Here is a 20532-nt window from a genome sequence, read left to right on the forward strand (position 1 = left end):
CCTAGGAGATGGAGCGATGAAATCAGATGTGCGTGTGTCCTGGGTGGATTTGTGTCACATTGCAGGCCTCCATTCAGCAGTGGCTTGACCATGGCTGCTGATTATGATGATCATGAGATATCTGGACAGAGGCAGGTTACAGAGTTGACCCTTCATCGTGCGTGGATCAGGCTAAAGAGGTGAAACTCCTTCATTGTGCGAGGACCAGGCCAGGGGTTGAGCCCAGGCACCAGAGGCTGCTCACCGTCGCCCTGCAGGCCCCGGGCGATCATCTGTGCCTGCCTCTTCCTCTCCTTGGTGACGCTGTCATCGAACGCGGTGCCCATCCTGCGAGCCGAGGTCGCCTGCCTGCGGACACCGCAACGCACGCACGGAACGACAACACCTTCGCTGATCTCGCCAAGATGCATCAACCATCACGCGAGCGAAGCAGCTTGGGCGGCGCTTGGCGATGGCCATCGGACAAAGGCGGTGGCCACCGCATCGCGCGCGTGCAGGTGCGCTTCTGCGCCGTCTGGAACGTTCTTCATTCCTATATTAGGAGGCCGCTGGAGCGCTGCACTTGTACGTCTAGATTGAAAACTAATTTGTTTACAAACTAAACACATAAAACTGCTGCTTTGTGTGTTTAGTTTGTTGTACGGTGCGAAATAATTTCAACATGCATACAACAAAGACCAAGATCCCCCGTATAGCCTGCACAGAACTGCTGGGGTAAGTGGTGTTAGAGCGCGCACCTATTCAGGCGTAATAACAGAATCATCCTAATCTTTATTTATCCTGGAGAAATCCGATGAGCTATGAAGCTCTTATCTCACAGATCTGCAGTAGGGGGTGGGTCAGAAAGTTACAACCGCAAACAATTCAACAACACGATAAGCGTGCAGAGTATAGGAATCAAAAGCAAATATCTAAAAATAAATACAGTACTTAAAATAGATAAAGTCTACCCTTTGGTTCTTTCGGTAAAGTCACGTGGGTATAAAATAAAATAAATCACGACGTTTCGATCGCAACCCAAGCGGTCGTCCTCAGGCGGACAAAAATATAATCCAGCAGTGGAGTTGGATTCCTACAGTCACGAAAGCTTCAAATCAAGATAGATAAAGTATATAAGTTTCGATTGCATAAGTACACCGACTCCCAAGCTTGGGAAAGGCAGCAAAACAAGAGCAAGAACAGTCCCAGACCACACCAAGACCACAACACACAGTCCCTCAATACAATGGCACATACAAATTGTACTATCGATACACGGCTAAGGATGAAAGTTACAAATCACATTGTCGAATACAGTTTGCTGTATATCCACCACTAATCTTCCGCTTCAGGATATTTTTGGAAGGGACATTGTCAATCGAGGCAGGATACAAGGTCGTTCCACAACGTCGGCGGCGCTAATGCTGCAACTGCTCTGTCACCTATTCCTATCTTGGGATAGCTAACAGGCAATTCGATGGGCGCCTTGGCTTTCTTTGGATTGATACTTTGATGAATTCGCTAAGTAGAGCGCAGATTTGCCAATGAGTATTGTATGGATGAACAGGGACCAACCCCTCCCCCACTACTCATCACAGTTTGTTCGCGGCTCGGGTGACATTCACAATAGCCAGTGGGAAAAAAACCCTCGTGCCGTGCAGACTCGGCTCGGGTGTGCCAGCGAGGGCGCCACGGTGGCTAGGAGATGTTAACTACCTCGCCAGGTATACAGGAGGTCGTGGGTTCGATCCTGACACTTGCTGCTGCTGTATGTTTGGAGTGTGTGTCTCTCTCTCATCATCACGGTGGCTAGGAGATGTTAACTACCTCGCCTGGTATACAGGAGGTCGTGGGTTCGATCCCGACCCTGACCCCTGCTACTGTATATTTGGAGTGTGCGTGTCTCTCTCTCATAATCGTCACGGTGGCTAGGAGATGTTAACTACCTCGCCTGGTATACAGGAGGTCGTGTGTTCGATCCTGACCCTGACGCCTGCTGCTGTATATTTGGAGTGTGTGTGTCTCTCTCTCATAATCGTCACGGTGGCTAGGAGATGTTAACTACCTCGCCTGGTATACAGGAGGTCGTGTGTTCGATCCTGACCCTGACGCCTGCTGCTGTATATTTGGAGTGTGTGTGTCTCTCTCTCATCATCATCATCATCACGGTGGCTAGGAGATGTTAACTACCTCGCCAGATATACAGGAGGTCGTGTGTTCGATCCTGACGCCTGCTGCTGTATATTTGCAGTTTGCATTTTCTGCTACACATTTTCACATTGTAAGCCACTTCGTTGGACGACCATTTGTGGCCAGGTCGCTTCTGAAAAAGATAATTTATTAAATAAGACAGGAAACGGGTCAATATGGAATGTCTTGGTGGCAACAAAATGTGCAGCAGTTAAATTTTATTCTCCCCGTGGTGGCGTGGATTTTTTGTTCGGGACCTCCTGTTTTCCCTTCCACGTTGAGAATCATCACGCGTTTAGAGGATTTGGGCTGCTATGAATGTCCACGTGATAAGTACACTTAGTCGAGCTGTCATTCGTGGCCAAGTCGCTGCTGAAAAACACCTCTGGCTCAATGGGCCATTAACTGATTTTAAAAAAGTGTTATTAATAATATTAATCTGTGTCACGCCTCACGACAGTGCTTCTCAGTGTCGTGTTTTTGTGGCCAATATTGGGCCAAGCCGGCCATGGCTCTCTCTGTCTCGCAGCTCGGCACAAAACACAGAGGCGGATAGCGGGGCATGCAGAAAAGCAGACTAAGCTAAACTATTTTTTTTTATTTCACTAGGTAAGGCCTCCTGAGCTATATAGCTCTTTCTCAGATAAGACCTGGCCACAGAAGATAGCTCAACGAAGTGGCTTATAATGTGGAAATATGTAGCATCCAAATACTCGAAACGCACGTTTGTAAATGTGGAGGGGGACATTGTCAAGATGGAACCCTCCTGTATACCAGGCGAGGTAGTTCACGACCCACAGACGTGTCGATAAAGCGGGCAGACATTGCTTACGCAGATGATGTGCAGGCGGGGAGAATGCACAGAGACGGAGCGCGAGCTAGCGATGGATGCGCAGGTGAGGAGCCGGCAGGGAGGGCGTTGCGAGAGACAATGCGGGGGGAGGGGGGGCGAGAATGTGCCAGGGGCGAGGGCCGGGCACGGAGTGGACACGGAGAGATGTCGTGGCCGATCTCTCAAAATAGCCTCACCCCTCCCCCTCACCCCTCACCCTCAACACTCACCCTCACCCCTCAACACTCTCCCTCACCCCTCACCCCTCCCCCTCACCCCTCACCCTCAACACTCACCCTCACCCCTCAACACTCTCCCTCACCCCTCAACACTCACCCTCACCCCTCAACACTCTCCCTCACCCCTCCCCCTCACCCCTCACCCCTCCCTCTCACCCCTCCCCCTCACCCCTCCCCCCTCCCCCTCACCCCTCCCCCTCACCCCTCCCCCCTCACCCTCACCCCTCCCCCTCACCCTCCCCCCTCCCCCTCACCCCTCCCCCTCACCCCTCACCCTCACCCCCTCACCCCTCACCCTCACCCCTCACCCTCAACACTCACCCTCACCCCTCCCCCTCCCCCTCACCCCTCACCCTCACCCCTCACCCTCACCCCTCCCCCTCAACACTCTCCCTCACCCCTCACCCCTCCCCCTCACCCCTCCCCTTCACCCTCACCCTCAACACTCTCCCTCACCCCTCCCCCTCCCCCTCACCCCTCCCCCTCACCCCTCACCCCTCCCCCTCAACACTCTCCCTCACCCCTCACCCCTCCCCCTCACCCCTCCCCTTCACCCTCACCCCTCCCCCTCACCCTCAACACTCTCCCTCACCCCTCCCCATCACCCTCACCCCTCCCCCTCACCCCTCCCCCTCAACACTCTCCCTCACCCCTCACCCCTCCCCCTCACCCCTCCCCCTCAACACTCCCCCTCACCCCTTCCCCTCACCCCTCACCCCTCCCCCTCACCCCGTGACCCCGCCGCAGATTGGGGGCCGCGCCTCCCCGTCAATGACCCCCCCCTGCCCTCCTCTAAATCAACCAGCGGCTGCCCCCCCCCCCCCATTGAATTCCTTGTTCCAGGGCCCACGCCAAGCGCCCTCCTGCGCCACGGCCACAGAGTGTGGGGTGGGGTGGGGGCGGTGATGTCATCGTCTCACCAGGGGTGAAGAACCTGTGGCCCGTGGTCCGGCGCGTGACTTCGCTTCACACGACCCGTGACGTCACTTCACACGACCCGTGACTTCGCTTCACACGACCCGTGACGTCACTTCACACGACCCGTGACGTCACTTCACACGACCCGTGACGTCACTTTACACGACCTGTGACGTCACTTCACATGGCCTGTGACTTCACTTGACACGACCCGTGACATCACTTAACATGGCCTGTTACTTCACTTCACATGGCCTGTGACGTCACTTTACACGACCCGTGACTTCACTTCACATGGCCTGTTACTTCACTTGACACGACCCGTGACATCACTTCACATGGCCTGTTACTTCACTTCACATGGCCTGTGACGTCACTTTACACGACCCGTGACTTCACTTCACATGACCCGTGACTTCACTTCACACGACCCGTGACGTCATTTCACACAGCCTGTGACTTCACTTTACACGACCTGTGACGTCACTTCACATGACCTGTGACTTCACTTGACACGACCCGTGACATCACTTCACATGGCCTGTTACTTCACTTCACATGGCCTGTGACGTCACTTTACACGACCCGTGACTTCACTTCACATGACCCGTGACTTCACTTCACACGACCCGTGACGTCATTTCACACAGCCTGTGACTTCACTTTACACGACCTGTGACGTCACTTCACATGACCTGTGACTTCACTTCACACGACCCGTGACGTCACTTCACACAGCCCGTGACGTCACTTCACACAGCCCGTGACTTCACTTCACACGGCCTGTGACTTCACTTCACATGACCCGTGACTTCACTTCACATGACCTGTGACGTCACTTCACATGACCCGTGACTTCAGTTCACACGACCCGTGACTTCACTTCACATGACCCGTGACTTCACTTCACATGACCCGTGACGTTACTTCACATGACCCGTGACTTCACTTCACATGACCCGTGACGTCACTTCACACGACCCGTGACGTCACTTCACACGACCCGTGACTTCACTTCACATGATCCGTGATGTCACTTTACACGACCTGTGACGTCACTTCACATGGCCCCCGACTTCACTTCACACTACGCACAACTCAATATTGTAGGGGGCAATTAAAGAGAGAGCTCACAAGTAGTTCCGTGAAGTTAGTTTCCACGGGCCGTCCTCTAGCAAAGAGGACGATGTTGAACTGCTCTGCTGAGGTTTCACGGTGGAGGTCTCCGAGCTGCTGCTGGCAACACGTCAAGAGACCTCTTGTTCTTGTTGAGTGTAATTGAGTGATTCACCCAGTGGGTTTCATTGCAGGGCCCTGTTGGCCACTGGCGGCACCCCGGCGGCCTTTAGTGCGGGCCCTGACGTGCGGAGCCCGACAATACACACCCAACAATGGTCAGTTTAACATGTAGTAGGCTTGGTTCTTTCGGTAAAGTCACGTAGAATGAGAATAAAATAATAAATTGATAAAATAAAATAACACAATAATATTCTCACGACGTTTCGGCCACAACACAAGCAGCCTTCACCTGATGAAGGCCGCTTGTGTTGTGGCCGAAACGTCGTGAGAATATTATTGTGTTATTTTATTTTATCAATTTATTATTTTATTCTCATTCTACGTGACTTTACCGAAAGAACCAAAGAAGATGAATCATTGCAGTCACGAAAGCTTTAAATCGAAATTTAACCGCCTCTACGGGGAGGGATTCCACACATCCTTAAGATCATTCAACAGACTTCGGGATAAGAAGGCTCAACTAATCGAGTCTCTCACCTTTCTGAAGAGATGCCGCGACTCTAAGGTAATACCAACCGCATTTACACTAACCTCTGCTGTTGCAACTTCTCTCAATGCAAAACGAATTCTAGCTAGAACTAGCTTCGCTCTTATCTCGGAAAAAATCAGACTTACACGCACCGAACTCGATCAGTTAGACAAGACACTCTACAAATCACACTTAAAATTGACAGCAACAATGTCTACATCGGATTGGGAACATGTAGACAATATGACTACCTCTTCGGCTGCCACTATGTCGAACAAATGTAGGGACAATTTGATTTCCAAATTCAATCACCTCTCCAGCAAAAAATCGGATCCACACACCGAAAAGATAGACGTCAACAAAGTCGTAATTAATCGCAGTAACAGTTCCATTTCTGATGGTCTGAAATCCGTTTTAGCTAAAGGTCTAAACTTTGCTGTCACACCGAGACACTTACCGGTTAATGATATCATTGCCCATGTCGACGTTGCACTCAAGGGCTTGAGTCAGATCTCTGCAGACGTAGCAAGATCTGAAATCGCTGCAACCCTCAAAAACGCTAAGTTGCCACCTAGCAACATCAGCAAAGACGAACGTTTTGAATTATCTCAATTAAAAAAGAGGGATGATATTGTCGTTCTCTCAGCCGACAAAGGCAATGCCACTGTCATCATGGACAAAACAGAATATAACAACAAAATTCAAGAACTACTCAACGATGGCAGCTATACAAAAATAAAAAGAGATCCCACCAACAGCCTGGTCACCAAAACGAACAAAATTATCTCTGATTCAACAGCATTAATTGATGAGAACAAACAGTTCTTGTTGAAACCCTCTGCTGCCAGACCACCAAGATTATATGGCCTTCCAAAGATACACAAAGAAGATACACCCCTTCGTCCCATCGTCTCTACTATCAGCTCCCCCACCTACAAACTGGCACGTTTTCTGGCTGATATACTGCGACCTTTCACTGGAAAAACCACCTCTGCGGTACTAAATTCTACTCACCTGGTATCGACAATCAAAGACATTTCCCTGTCCCCAAACGACCTGCTTGTCAGTTTTGATGTGGTGTCCTTGTTCACCAAAGTCCCGGTACCTGACACCATCGCTATCATTGAAGACCTGGTTCATCAAGGACTGCATACTGATGTACCCCCCCTGGTGAGACATTGCTTAACCAACACATACTTCACCTGGAATGGAACTTTCTACAAACAAACTGAGGGCACCCCAATGGGTCCCCCCCTATCTCCGGTTGTAGCCAACGTATTCATGGAAAAATTTGAAACTGACGCCATCCAGACTGCCACTCTACGCCCGACCTTATGGAAGAGGTACGTTGATGACACCTTTGTCATCTGGTCACATGGCCAGCCTGCTCTAGACCAATTCCGCGACCACATCAATTCCATACACCCAGCCATCAGATTTACCATGGAGGTCGAAAAAGATGGCAAACTACCCTTTCTGGATGTCTTAATTAAAAGGAGACATGATGGTTCAATGAGCCACTCTGTCTACAGGAAAGCTACCCATACAGATGCTTACTTGAAACCGGATTCCCACCACCATCCATCCCAGAAGAACTGCCTCATCAAGACTCTATACCATAGAGCCCAATGCATTTCCGACCAGGAACACATTACCAGTGAACTCAAACACGTACACCAGGCTCTCAGGGCTAATGGCTACTCCGACTACACAATCCGCAAAGCCATCACTCCAGTCATGAAGAAGGATCCTCTTGTGGAGCCACTCAAAACCATCACCTTACCCTACATTGCAGGGGTCACTAAAAAGATCTCCAAAATCCTGAATAAACACAAGATCCAGGTCCGAAAAAAAAAAGCACTCCAGCGCTGTCCTACCAGACAGTCTCGCTCCCTTCACCTGATGAAGGCCGCTTGTGTTGTGGCCGAAACGTCGTGAGAATATTATTGTGTTATTTTATTTTATCAATTTATTATTTTATTCTCATTCTACGTGACTTTACCGAAAGAACCAAAGAAGATGAATCATTGCAGTCACGAAAGCTTTAAATCGAAATGTAGTAGGCTTTTGCGACCAATATCATCCATAATACAGGGGTTTTTGTTTTTGTTTAGATCGCGTAAGTATTCAAATGTGTCGTTAAATCCGCCACCACCCAACACAAATCTGGATGTCGCCTGTTGAAGCTAGTTGTAACTACTGGCGAAACGTCGTACTATGATTGTAAATGTTGTGGCTTTGCTCTCCAACACACCGGTGTGCTGTACTAGTGTAGTGGCATAAAATGAGTCAATGGAGCACGTAGCGCTGGGATTATGGGGAGCAGCCCGGTCTAACCAGTGGGACACGTGGGCAAGGCCCAGAGCCTTTTGGGGGATCCAGAAGGGTGCGTGGCTGAGGGCGGAGCCTGGCCACGCTGGGGAGGATAAAAGGCGAGCTCTGACTCACAGTCGGGGCTGCTGCCATCTGGAGTGGAACTCGTCGTGCTGCCGTAGTTGTGGTCTTCGCCTCTTCGAGCTGGGGGTCTAGAAGCATGTTGGCTGTCCTGACCCAGTATGTGTGAAGGTCGGAATAAACAAGCGAGTGCCTCCTACTCGTGTCTCTGAATTAGTACACTACATTTGGTGTCAGGAGTGTTAACGATTTTTTCATATATATATGGTGTAGGGTTTTTAGGAATTTTCTTTATTTTTTCCATCGAATTCTTGTGGGGGGAAATAGACTATGTCAAGATCCGTGAAGAGGAAGGTTCTCACCGGAATGTCCTCGGGCAATGGGGGTTCCTCGGGCAGGTCTGGCAGCCAGGACCCCGGTGGGGGTCCCAAAGAGGTGATCCCTGTGGGGCAGCGGGCAAAGGACGACGATCCCTCGCTGCCGCCGGCTGAAGAAGGGCTGCATGCGCATCATGGAGCTGCTCTCCACGGTGACGACTCTGGTGGGGCGGCTGGGTAGGGAAGAGCCGGCTCGGGGGCAGCGAGCGGGTGACTCCGCCTTTGCTGCCGACCAAGGGCAGGAATCGGGTCCCGCCGAATTTAACCTGCCGCCGACAGCTCATCCGAGGGTGCCTTCCCTCGCGCAGCGGCTGCTATTTATCAAGAAATTTTCGGCTGCGGGGGTTGATTGGGCGGCCTCCTGTTGGCGGTTTGCCGCCACTTGCGAGCTCACAGGGTGGTCTGATGCAGAGGTGCTGCGTGCTCTTCCCACCGCACTGGATGACGATGCCTTGGTGGCGTTCTATGCCATTCCCCTGGCAGACAGGGTGACGCTGCGGCAAGAATACGCCCAGATGGCGGCGATTTTTGACCCGCTGTCCAACGTGCGGCGGAAATTTGTGATGCTGCGTCGTTGGCCCAGGCTGCGTACCCAAAGATGGAGCAGGTGGGACTGGATTCTCTGGTGCTTGAGAAATTGTTGGCGCTGGCTCAGGAGATGAGTGTTTTTTTTGCCGGCCACGGAAAAAGATGACCTGTCTTTGATTCAGGTAGCTCGGTGCATCCAGGCCCACAATAACCTGCGACGGTGTGCTAGGGTGTTGGCCTGGTCTGGGGGGGGGGGGACCTTCCCTCCGCCATGGCAGGGGCCTGTTACCTGCTGGCCTACCGGGCCACATCTCCAGGGGCTGCCATGCTGGTCTGGGGCAGTTTTTCCCGGCTTCGCCGTCCTCCGCCCTACCGACCTCTGCTCCTCTGGGGCCAAAGGCAGGTCGTGATATGTCACACACCCGGCCAACACAGGCACCTCATGCATCTCCATGGCAGTCGGTGTCAGGTGCACACGCTATCGCCCCTCACATTGATATGGGGTATGGGGAGGGTGCTTCGGTTCGTGATAGTTGGCCACGGGGGTCCGGACAATGGACCGCATTGGCACACCATGTCATGGCAGCAAGAACGGAATCATCTGCGGTGAGTGGCTTTGTGCAGGGTGTTGAGGTGCGAGTGCTCATAGATACGGGGGCATCCGCCACTATTGTTTCAGAGTTTGTTTAAAGGACTTTGCCGTCGACGGTGGGTTGCCTTGGTCCTGTGGATAGTCCTTGTGTTGCCGCTAATGGCGGGATTTTAGGTATTGTGGGCCAAATTGTGGCGTCGTTACGGATTGGAGATATTGAAAGGACGGGCCCAGTGTTGGTTTCGAGTTCATTGGCGGTGCCTTGTTTATTGGGGACTGATTTTCTTAAGAAGATGCCCCTCAGGATTTTGGTTGAAAAGGGTTGTGTTGAGTTACCGTCGGGGCATCCGTTGATGTTTTTGGAGTCCCCTAGTGGGTTTGTGTATGGCTAACGCTGTGGTTCGGGTCCTGGTGCGTGAAACTGTTAGGGTTTCCCCGGGTGCACAGATTCTCATACCCTTGAGGCTGCGGAAGTGGCTCGACCAGGAAATTACTGGGGGTGGAGTTATGTTAACCCCTTCAAATAGAGCGGTTCATGGTCTCGCCTTGATAGGGGCCCAGACGATAGTGAGGGGGGATCAGGAGCCCGTCCTGCAAGTATTAAACTAGGTACTGCAGTCATACAGGCGGGTACGGTGTTGGTCCACGCGACGGCTGCGTGTTGTGAGACGGATGATGTAACCACTCGGGTCGTGGCCGCGGTTGAGCGGGACGTGGCGTCAGATGATTCATGGATGGATCCATTGTGTGTGGGTAATCCGGATTTGTCATGGGAGCAGAGGGGCAAGTTGCGGGCATTGCTTCGGGAATTCTCCGATGTATTTAGTAAGGGTAAATTCGATGTGGGCCTCACGTCCTTGATGTATCACCGTATCGATATGGGTAACGCCACTCCCATTCGTCAGAACTCATTTCAGTTTAGTCTGAAGGAGAAGGAACATGTTCGTCAGGCAGTCGATGAGATGTTGGCCACCGATATAATATAATCTCCCCAATCAACCAGTCCGTGGGGAGCTCTCATTTTCCTGGTTAAAAAAAAGGACGGGAGTTTGCGATTTTGTGTGGATTTTCAGAAATTAAATAAAGTCTCCGTGGCGGATGCGTATCCGCTCCCACAGATGAAGGATTCATTGGATGCCCTGTCGTGCGCACGGTTTTTCTCCACCCTGGATCTCTTGTCAGGGTTTTGGCAGTCGCCCCTGGATGAAAGTTCCAAACCAAAAACTGCGTTCCGGACACCGCAAGGGCTGTTTCAATTTAACTGCCTTCCGATGGGGCTTCACTCGGCTCCGGCCACATTCCAGCGACTTATGAAGTTGGTACTGTCGGGGCTCCAATGAGATTCATGTCTGATCTACTTGGATGGCGTGATTGTCCTTGGACACACGTTCTGGGAACATCTGCAGCAGTTGCGTGCGGTATTTGTTAAAATGCGGGCGGCTAATTTGAATTTCAAGCCACAGAAATGTTACCTTTGCAAAAGTCGGATCACTACCTGGGTCACATTGTTTGCTAGCCGGGGATCGCCACGGACCCTGACAAAACTGCCTGTGTGCGTAAATGGCCAACTCCCACGTGGGTGGGTGAGCTCCGCAGTTTTGTAGGGTTCGCGTCATATTATCGCCGCTTCGTGCCCAGTTTTGAGACGATCGCGAAGCTGCTCCACGCTCTTACGTTAAAAGGCCAGAGGTTTTGGTGGGGGAAGGAGGAGGCCGCATTTGTTGCCCTGCGCGATGGCCTCGTGAATGCACCCTCCCTTTGATACCCCGATTTCTCCTTGCCGTTTATGTTGGATACGGACACCAGTGATACCGGCATCACTGGCGTCGCTTACGTTAGTCAGGTACTGTACCCCACAGAGCAGCACTATTGTGTTACGTGCCACGAGTTATTGGCTATCGTGCACTTTGTACAGCAGTACCGCCCGTACCTCTATGGTAGGCAGTTCATGGTACGCACAGATTACGCGGCTTTGCAATATGCACTACGAGTTGACCAGCCGTTCGCGCAACTCTCGCGATGGTTGGAAATTCTGCAAGACTATTCGTTTGTAGTCACCTATAGGAAAGGGTTGCGCCACTGTAATGCGGACGCTCTGTCATGGTTATCGCCGAAGAGCCAATGCACATGTTTGATGGGCGCCGGCCATTGTAAGAAGATGGATGCGAGGGAGCTGGGTACCGTTGAAAATATGGACCGCGTTGGTACGCCAAGCAACAGGAAAGGTCCAGGGGGTATGTCCCCCGTGGTCCTCCGAGATGGGCGACTAACGCACTGGGATACGGAGGTACAGCGGTACTGCATCATTGTGCCAACTACTCTGCGGGGTAGGGTAACGAGAGCTGCCCATGTACGACTGATGCACCTAGGGGTGCAGAAAACGTAATCTACATTGAAGCGCAACTTATTTCGGCCCGGGATGTTGGAAGGCGTCCACAAGGTGCTTAAGGGATGTGTGGAATGTGCTTGCCGGAAGTCCCCTCCGAGGCTGAACCGACCACTATTGTAATCTATTGAGGTGTCCCTTGGAAATGAGCTCGTTGCCCTCAACATCCTTGGGCCATTTCCCACCACTCAGAGGAGAAATAAATTCTTGCTGATAGGGGTAGAGTACCTGTCACGGTGGCCGGTGGCATGGCCCGTGCGGGATCAGTTGGCGGCGTCCATTACGGATGCGTTCCTGCATGGTTATGTATTAGATAAAGGGGCTCTGGAACGTCTCCTCATGGACCAGGGTCGAAATTTTTCTTCAAAATTGTTACAAGAGGTATGTGATTTGTTAGGGACAAATAAATTTGGAACTTCGCCCTACCATCCCCAGACTGACGGCATTGGTAGAGCGTTTACAAAGGACCCTTACGTCCACGTTGTGCCAACAAATTAATGAGGCACAGTCCGATTGGGACCTACACGTTCCGGGTGTTCTTGCGGCCTATAGGATGGCCCCTCATGCCTCTATCGGGTTCTCCCCGATTTTTAATGTACGGGAGGGAATGCGACCCCCCCCCCCCATGGAAGCCCAGTTAAATATTGAGCCAAGCAAGAAGAGGACTTATGAGCCTCACCCTTAAGCGGTTGACGGAAGCACGAGAGGCAGCAAATGAAAAACTGTCTGGGCTTAAGGAGTCCGGAAATCCATGGAAACTTGGGGAGAGGGCATGGCTGCATTGCCCCCAGGTGCCTCTGGCACGTCTCCTAAATTACATAGGCCATGGCAAGGCCCGGTGGATGTAAGTGAGGTTAGGAGGCCACAGTGTGTGCGGATCCAGGTTGGTGCACCCGTCACGGCTGAAACCCCATTTTCCACCTCATGAGGTCGTCTCATCTCCACCATCTGATGGCCGGGTGTTTGATGTGTCCAACTGAGTCGGGCATATAATTACGGAAGTTGCGCCACTGCGAGACTCTGTTCCTCCGTCCGCAGGATCCCAGGGTTTGACGCCAATGGAACCGCCGGCGGTGCCGCCCAAAGGCGGACCGGGGTGGACGGTCGAGCGCCACCCGCTTCTTCCTCTCCTCCATCTTCATACCGGGGGGACCACGCCCATTGGACCAGCTTTGAGTCACTCCCGGGGTCCCTGGGGGACCTGTGCTGGGCCCATACGAGGGACCGGCGACAAAGACCCGTTCTAAGACAGTTCGGTTCAGATGACCACCTCTACTTGTCTTTCGTTTGCTGTATATTTTGGAGGCTGGATTGTTGCCATGCGTTGCGAATGTTATGGGTGTATTGTTGCGTTCGTTGGCCCGCTACGCAACGTATAAAGGTCAGCCTGGACGGCTGTGTTTTTTCAGTGGGGATTGGGGGGGGGGATGATATAGTGGAATAAAATGAGTCACCGGAGCGCATAGCGCTGGGGACTGGTAGAACGGGATTATGGGGAGCAGCCCGGTCTCACCAGTGGGAAATGTGGGTGAGACCAGGAGCCTTCTGGGGGATCCAGAAGGGTGCGCGGCCAAGGGATAAACAAGAGAGAGAGAGAGAGTGCCTCCTACTAGTGTCTCTGAATTAGTACACTACACTAGTAACGAATTGGCACGTTCTGTTTACGTGACAACCCTTACTAATTGGCTGTGTCGGGTGGTGGCGGGTTTACCGATGCATTTATATATTTACGCGATAAACCCAAAAAAATCTGTATTATGGGTTTCAAATGCGTGGCGGCCCTCACACACTGATGATGTCTTATCGACCAAAGTGGCCCCTGGCTTCTAGAAATGAGCGAAGAACACTGATTGAATAAGCACCGAGAAAGCTACCACTTCCACAGCAATCCGAGCAAACTTCAAAGAGCCAAGGAGAAGTCACCGGTTTCATGAAACTGCCTCTCGATGTTATAAAAGAAACTCCGAACACGTGCTCCTCTCTGCTGCCCGCAGCAAATCAATAACAGCCACGTCCAGTCGGAACATCTCGGGAAGACCTCCCGGCACAAACGAGCTGTGTATGCCTGCTGGTTGGTGCTCATCTCCACCGGTGGTCCAGAGCCATTGGTGGAAATCTCATATTCCCACGATGGGAGACTGGTTGAACCATCGGCACGATGTGCGTCGACGTTCGTCTGAGTGAGGGAGACCCGTCTGGGGTGCGTGTTTGTTAAACAGAAACGTTATGACTGTAAATTGAAAGCGAATTTCTTTAGAACAGCTTTTTTGTGTTTCGTTTGTTGTCCCCCCCCACCCACACCTCCGATGAGCATGGCTGGCTACACACGATGCGAAAGAAGTTCAACATACGTACATACGCAGGACTGAGCAAAACATTTTTGGCCTCCAGATTTCTTCTCGTAAGAAACATTGTTTTGACTTGGGTTGCGAGGGGCCCCGTGATCCGGGCTCTCCGCAGCTCTTGCTGCATTACTTTCAGCTGTTGTTAGCCATCGCAATCCCCAAATGCTCGCTGCTCGCGATGCTTCCACCGGAAGCGTCCTCCTGTCCAGGAAAGTCCTTTTGCCGATCTCATCACTCGGCTCGGCAGTGGACCATGGCAGCAGCCTTCACGTGGCCCACTCTGTCCGGTGAGAAATCACGGCTGGTGCCATCGTTAACCCGGCGACGACAGAGCATGAATCGACGATCTCCCGGTCTCACGAGCGACACTTGAGGCTCATGAGCCTCTTGCCTTCCATCTCATCGTTGTGTTCATATCTCATCGTTGTGTTTATATCTCATCATTGTGTGTATATCTCATCATTGTGTTTATATCTCATCATTGTGTTCATATCTCATCATTGTGTTTATATCTCATCATTGTGTTTATATCTCATCATTGTGTTTATATCTCATTATTGTTTATATCTCATCATTGTTTATATCTCATCGTTGTGTTTATATCTCATCATTGTGTTTATATCTCATCATTGCTTATATCTAATCATTGTGTTTATATCTCATCATTGTGTTTATATCTCATCATTGTGTTCATATCTCATCGTTGTGTTTATATCTCATCGTTGTTAATATCTCATCAGTGTTTATATCTCATCGTTGTGTTTATATCTCATCATTGTGTTCATATCTCATCATTGTGTTCATATCTCATCATTGTGTTCATATCTCATCATTGTGTTTATATCTCATCATTGTGTTTATATCTCATCATTGTGTTTATATCTCATCGTTGTGTTTATATCTCATCATTGTGTTTATATATCATCATTGTGTTTATATCTCATCGTTGTGTTCATATCTCATCATTGTGTTTATATCTCATCATTGTGTTCATATCTCATCGTTGTGTTTATATCTCATCGTTGTGTTCATATCTCATCATTGTGTTTATATCTCATCATTGTGTTTATATCTCATCATTGTGTTCATATCTCATCGTTGTGTTCATATCTCATCATTGTGTTTATATCTCATCATTGTGTTTATATCTAATCATTGTGTTTATATCTCATCGTTGTGTTTATATCTCATCATTGTGTTTATATCTCATCATTGTGTTTATATCTCATCATTGTGTTTATATCTCATCATTGTGTTCATATCTCATCATTGTTTATATCTCATCATTGTGTTTATATCTCATCATTGTGTTTATATCTCATCATTGTGTTCATATCTCATCATTGTGTTTATATCTCATCATTATGTTTATATCTTATCATTGTGTTTATATCTCATCATTGTGTTTATATCTCATCATTGTGTTTATATCTCATCATTGTGTTCATATCTCATCATTGTGTTTATATCTCATCATTGTGTTTATATCTCATCATTGTGTTTATATCTCATCATTGTGTTTATATCTCATCGTTGTGTTTATATCTCATCATTGTGTTTATATCTCATCATTGTGTTTATATCTCATCATTGTGTTTATATCTCATCGTTGTGTTTATATCTCATCATTGTGTTTATATCTCATCATTGTGTTTATATCTCATCATTGTGTTTATATCTCATCATTGTTTATATCTCATCATTGTGTTTATATCTCATCATTGTGTTTATATCTCATCATTGTGTTTATATCTCATCATTGTTTATATCTTATCTTTGTGTTTATATCTCATCATTGTGTTTATATCTCATCATTGTGTTTATATCTCATCATTGTGTTTATATCTCATCATTGTGTTTATATCTCATCATTGTGTTTATATCTCATCATTGTGTTTATATCGTAAGCGTAAGATATTTGTCCGCAATGTGTTCATTCACGATCATTGTGCGATCCCTGGATGAAGAGCGCTCCTCTGTAAGTCCAAATTGCTGTTATTGTTGTCGTACTTTGAGGGGTTGTGTCACAGAGTGGAGGACGCTGGGTTGGCGTGTTGCTCCCCCTTGGACCGGTTTGGTGGCGAGTGAAGATTCGATTCCCCCACACGCGTTCTGCCGATATGTACATCATCGCTGAGGCTGCTTGAGGGATGACGATTCGTTATTCCACCGTGGCGATTTAAGAGACACATTCAATTTCCTTGCTGTCGTTTTTAGATCACATGTATGAACTTGGCACACGGTAAATTCTTACATAGTGGGGATATATTTGGGGTAATCAAAAAGTTGCGAGATAAATTTTTCGTAACAAAGTCAAAGAGTCTCCCTTGTCAATAGAGCAATGGTCTGAGTCTCAGATCCCTTGCTGGCCCTGAGCAAGTTGTGGACACTCCACATTACTATGCCAGTGCCCAGTCTACCCTCTTCTTAATCAGCACCAGCATTGTTGGCTTTCCACCACCACATGGTGGAAACTCCACGTTACTCTGGAAGGATCTTGTCGACCTTCAATTAACGCTAACACCACCGACTTTCCTGGGATTGGTGAGAAGCTCGCGTTACTATGACAGGGCCAAGTGCATCCTCATGTAATTCCACCACTGTGTTGAAGTTATTCTCCAACCTCGGAGAGACTGATGATGGTGATGACAGGGATGACAGCGATGATGGCCATGACGGTGACAGTGATTATGGTGATGATGATAATGATGACTAATGTGTATGACAATGTTGTTCAGGTTGATCAGAATGATACTGAATTGACCTCGGTTTGCTGAGCCCAACTGGGCCGCATCTCAATCTGACTCGAGTCAGTATCCTGCACGCACACTGCGCTGAGACTTGGTACACTCCGTGTCTCGGCGCGTGATGGAACCAGCCGTGCAGACCACACACACTCCCTCTCTCTCTCTCTGGATACTGTGGTGTGGCGTGTCTGCAAAGTCACCGACACAGCTGCGCTAGCGGGAAAATAACTCCAGAGTGTTTTAGGAGTCCATGAACACCGACAAACTCACACACTCATTCACATAGGAGTCCATGAACACGGACAAACTCACACACTCACTCACATAGGAGTCCATGAACACTGACTCACTCACTGACTCACTCACACACTGACTCACACACTGACTCACACACTGACTCACACACTGACTCACACACTGACTCACACACTGACTCACACACTGACTCACACACTGACTCACACACTGACTCACACACTGACTCACACACTGACTCACACACTGACTCACACACTGACTCACACACTGACTCACACACTGACTCACACACTGACTCACACACTGACTCACACACTGACTCACACACTGACTCACACACTCACTCACTCACACACTCACTCACTCACTGACTCACACACTCACTCACTGACTCACTGACTCACACACTCACTCAAAAGATAAAGATCCCCCGTATAGCCTTAACAGACTGTAGGGGCAAGTGCTGTTAGCGAGCACCTATGAAAGCCGGTAACGGTACACGAGGGGGTGGGTGGCCAGCACCACGCCCGACCGCCTTTGTCTCCATAGTGGCAATGTTTACACACCGCACCAGGTACTCATTTGAGGCTGAGTCGACCTAGGGGAGGCCAGGGACCGGTTCAGAAAATCGTCACTGCTGTTGGCCGTGAGCGGGAATCGAACCCGTGTCGCCGGGTTCATAACGCAGCGCGCTAACCGCTACACTATCGCTCCCCACTCACTCACTCACACACTCACTCACACACACACTCACTCACACACTCACTGACTCACTCACTCACACACTGACTCACTCACTCACTGACTCACTCACTCACACACTCACTCACTGACTCACACACTCACTGACTCACTGACTCACTCACTGACTCACTCACTGACTCACTGACTCACTCACTGACTCACTGACTCACTCACTCACTGACTCACTCACTCACACACTCACTCACTGACTCACACACTCACTGACTCACACACTCACTGACTCACTCACTCACTGACTCACACACTCACTCACTGACTCACTCACTCACTGACTCACACACTCACTCACTCACTGACTCACACACTCACTCACTGACTCACTCACTCACACACTGACTCACTCACTCACTGACTCACTCACTCACTGACTCACTCACTCACTCACACACTCACTCACTGACTCACACACTCACTGACTAACTGACTCACTCACTGACTCACTCACTGACTCACTGACTCACTCACTGACTCACTCACTCACTGACTCACTCACACACTCACTCACTGACTCACACACTCACTGACTCAGTCACTCACTGACTCACTCACTCACTGACTCACTCACTGACTCACTCACTGACTCACTCACTCACTGACTCACTCACTGACTCACTCACTCACTCACTGACTCACTCACTCACTCACTGACTCACACACTCACTGACTCACTCACTCACTGACTCACACACTCACTCACTGACTCACTCACTCACTGACTCACACACTCACTCACTGACTCACTCATTGACTCACTCACTGACTCACTCACTCACTCACTGACTCACTCACTGACTCACTCACTCACACACTCACACACTCACTCACTCACACACTCACTGACTCACACACTCACTGACTCACTCACTCACTGACTCACACACTCACACACTCACTCACACACTCACTCACACACTCACTCACTCACACACTCACTCACTGACTCACACACTGACTCACACACTCACTGACTCACTCACACACTGACTCACTGACTCACACACTCACACACTGACTCACTCACTGACTCACTCACTCACTCACTGACTCACTCACTGACTCACCCACTGACTCACTCACTGACTCACTCACTCACTCACTGACTCACCCACTGACTCACACACTGACTCACTCACTCACTGACTCACTCACTGACTCACTCACTCACTGACTCACCCACTGACTCACCCACTGACTCACACACTGACTCACTCACTGACTCACTCGCGCTCTGCGGGTCGACCCGGCGGGTGCGTGTTGCCCGCGCGTTGCAGAGGTTCGCGGTTCGAATCGGACAGGCCACCACGATTAATACGTGCGGGTGTATTAACCGTCGTTAAGGCTACGCCTCGTCGTCTGCTTCGATCACGGCGGATGTCACAGACGCAGCGAGGTCATTCGCAAGAGGCGGCCCTCTGTGTGCCGGTAGGCGTTACGGGGTGCCAATTTCGTTTTCCGGATTTGAAAAACGACACCGCAAATGTACACACATTACTCGAGACGAGGCGATCATTGCTCGCCGACTGTGAAACAATCGGCAGGACCCTCCTGCAAACGACTCGTGAGACTCAATGAAACTCTCCTGGGCAAACTAATACATGTTCAAACTACACCACAACAACAACAACCATCGCATGATGTTACAGGGGGTAAGGTAAACGCATTGCACAAAGTGTGCACACGAGGACGGATCGTAGCGTTCCTCCTTCTCGCACGACAGCTCGGGGGCAGCTGGAGGGCAGCCGGAGACAGTTAGGGAGGGGGGCAGCTGATGGGGGCAGCTGGGGGCAGTTAAGGGGGGCAGCTAGGGGGGGCATCTAGGGAGGGCAGCTGTAGGGCAGCCGGGGGCATCAGGGGGGGGGGGGCGGCAGCTAGGGGGGTATCGAGGGGGGCGGGGCAGCTGTGGGGCAGCTGGGGGTAGTTAAGGGGGGCAGCTAGGGGGGGCATCTAAGGGGGGGGCAGCTGTGAGGCAGCTGAGGGCAGTTAGGGGAGGGGGGTAGCCAGGCGGCACCAAGGGGCAGCTCGGGGGGAGCAGCCGGGGCAGCGGGGAGCGGGCAGCTGTGGGGCTGCCGGGGAGAGCCATGAAGGAGCAATGCCATCCGAGTGGAGTTCGTGGAGCACCTTTGGTCACTTCAGAACTCATTCACACGACTGACCTGTGTGCGGTGTTAGAACATACGGGGTTAGTGCACGGGGTGTTAGCGATGCGGCGTTAGT

General features: G+C 50.4%; 1 protein-coding gene across 3 annotated transcripts in view; it reads right to left on the bottom strand.

The window, feature by feature from the left end:
- Positions 1-20532, bottom strand: part of LOC116950964 (myozenin-2-like) — a 47114-nt gene that overhangs the window by 15758 nt on the left and 10824 nt on the right. For all 3 annotated transcript variants that reach the window (XM_076073394.1, XM_032969181.2, XM_032969180.2), the window contains exon 2: positions 245-348. In XM_076073394.1, coding sequence (XP_075929509.1) covers positions 245-326 — 82 coding nt within the window. In that variant the 5' untranslated portion in view covers positions 327-348. The remainder of the gene's footprint in view (positions 1-244; positions 349-20532) is intronic.

Source organism: Petromyzon marinus, chromosome 41 (assembly GCF_048934315.1).
Source record: "Petromyzon marinus isolate PM22_M1 ecotype Great Lakes invasive population chromosome 41, UKy_Petmar_22M1.pri1.0, whole genome shotgun sequence".
NCBI classification, from domain to species: domain Eukaryota; kingdom Metazoa; phylum Chordata; class Hyperoartia; order Petromyzontiformes; family Petromyzontidae; genus Petromyzon; species Petromyzon marinus.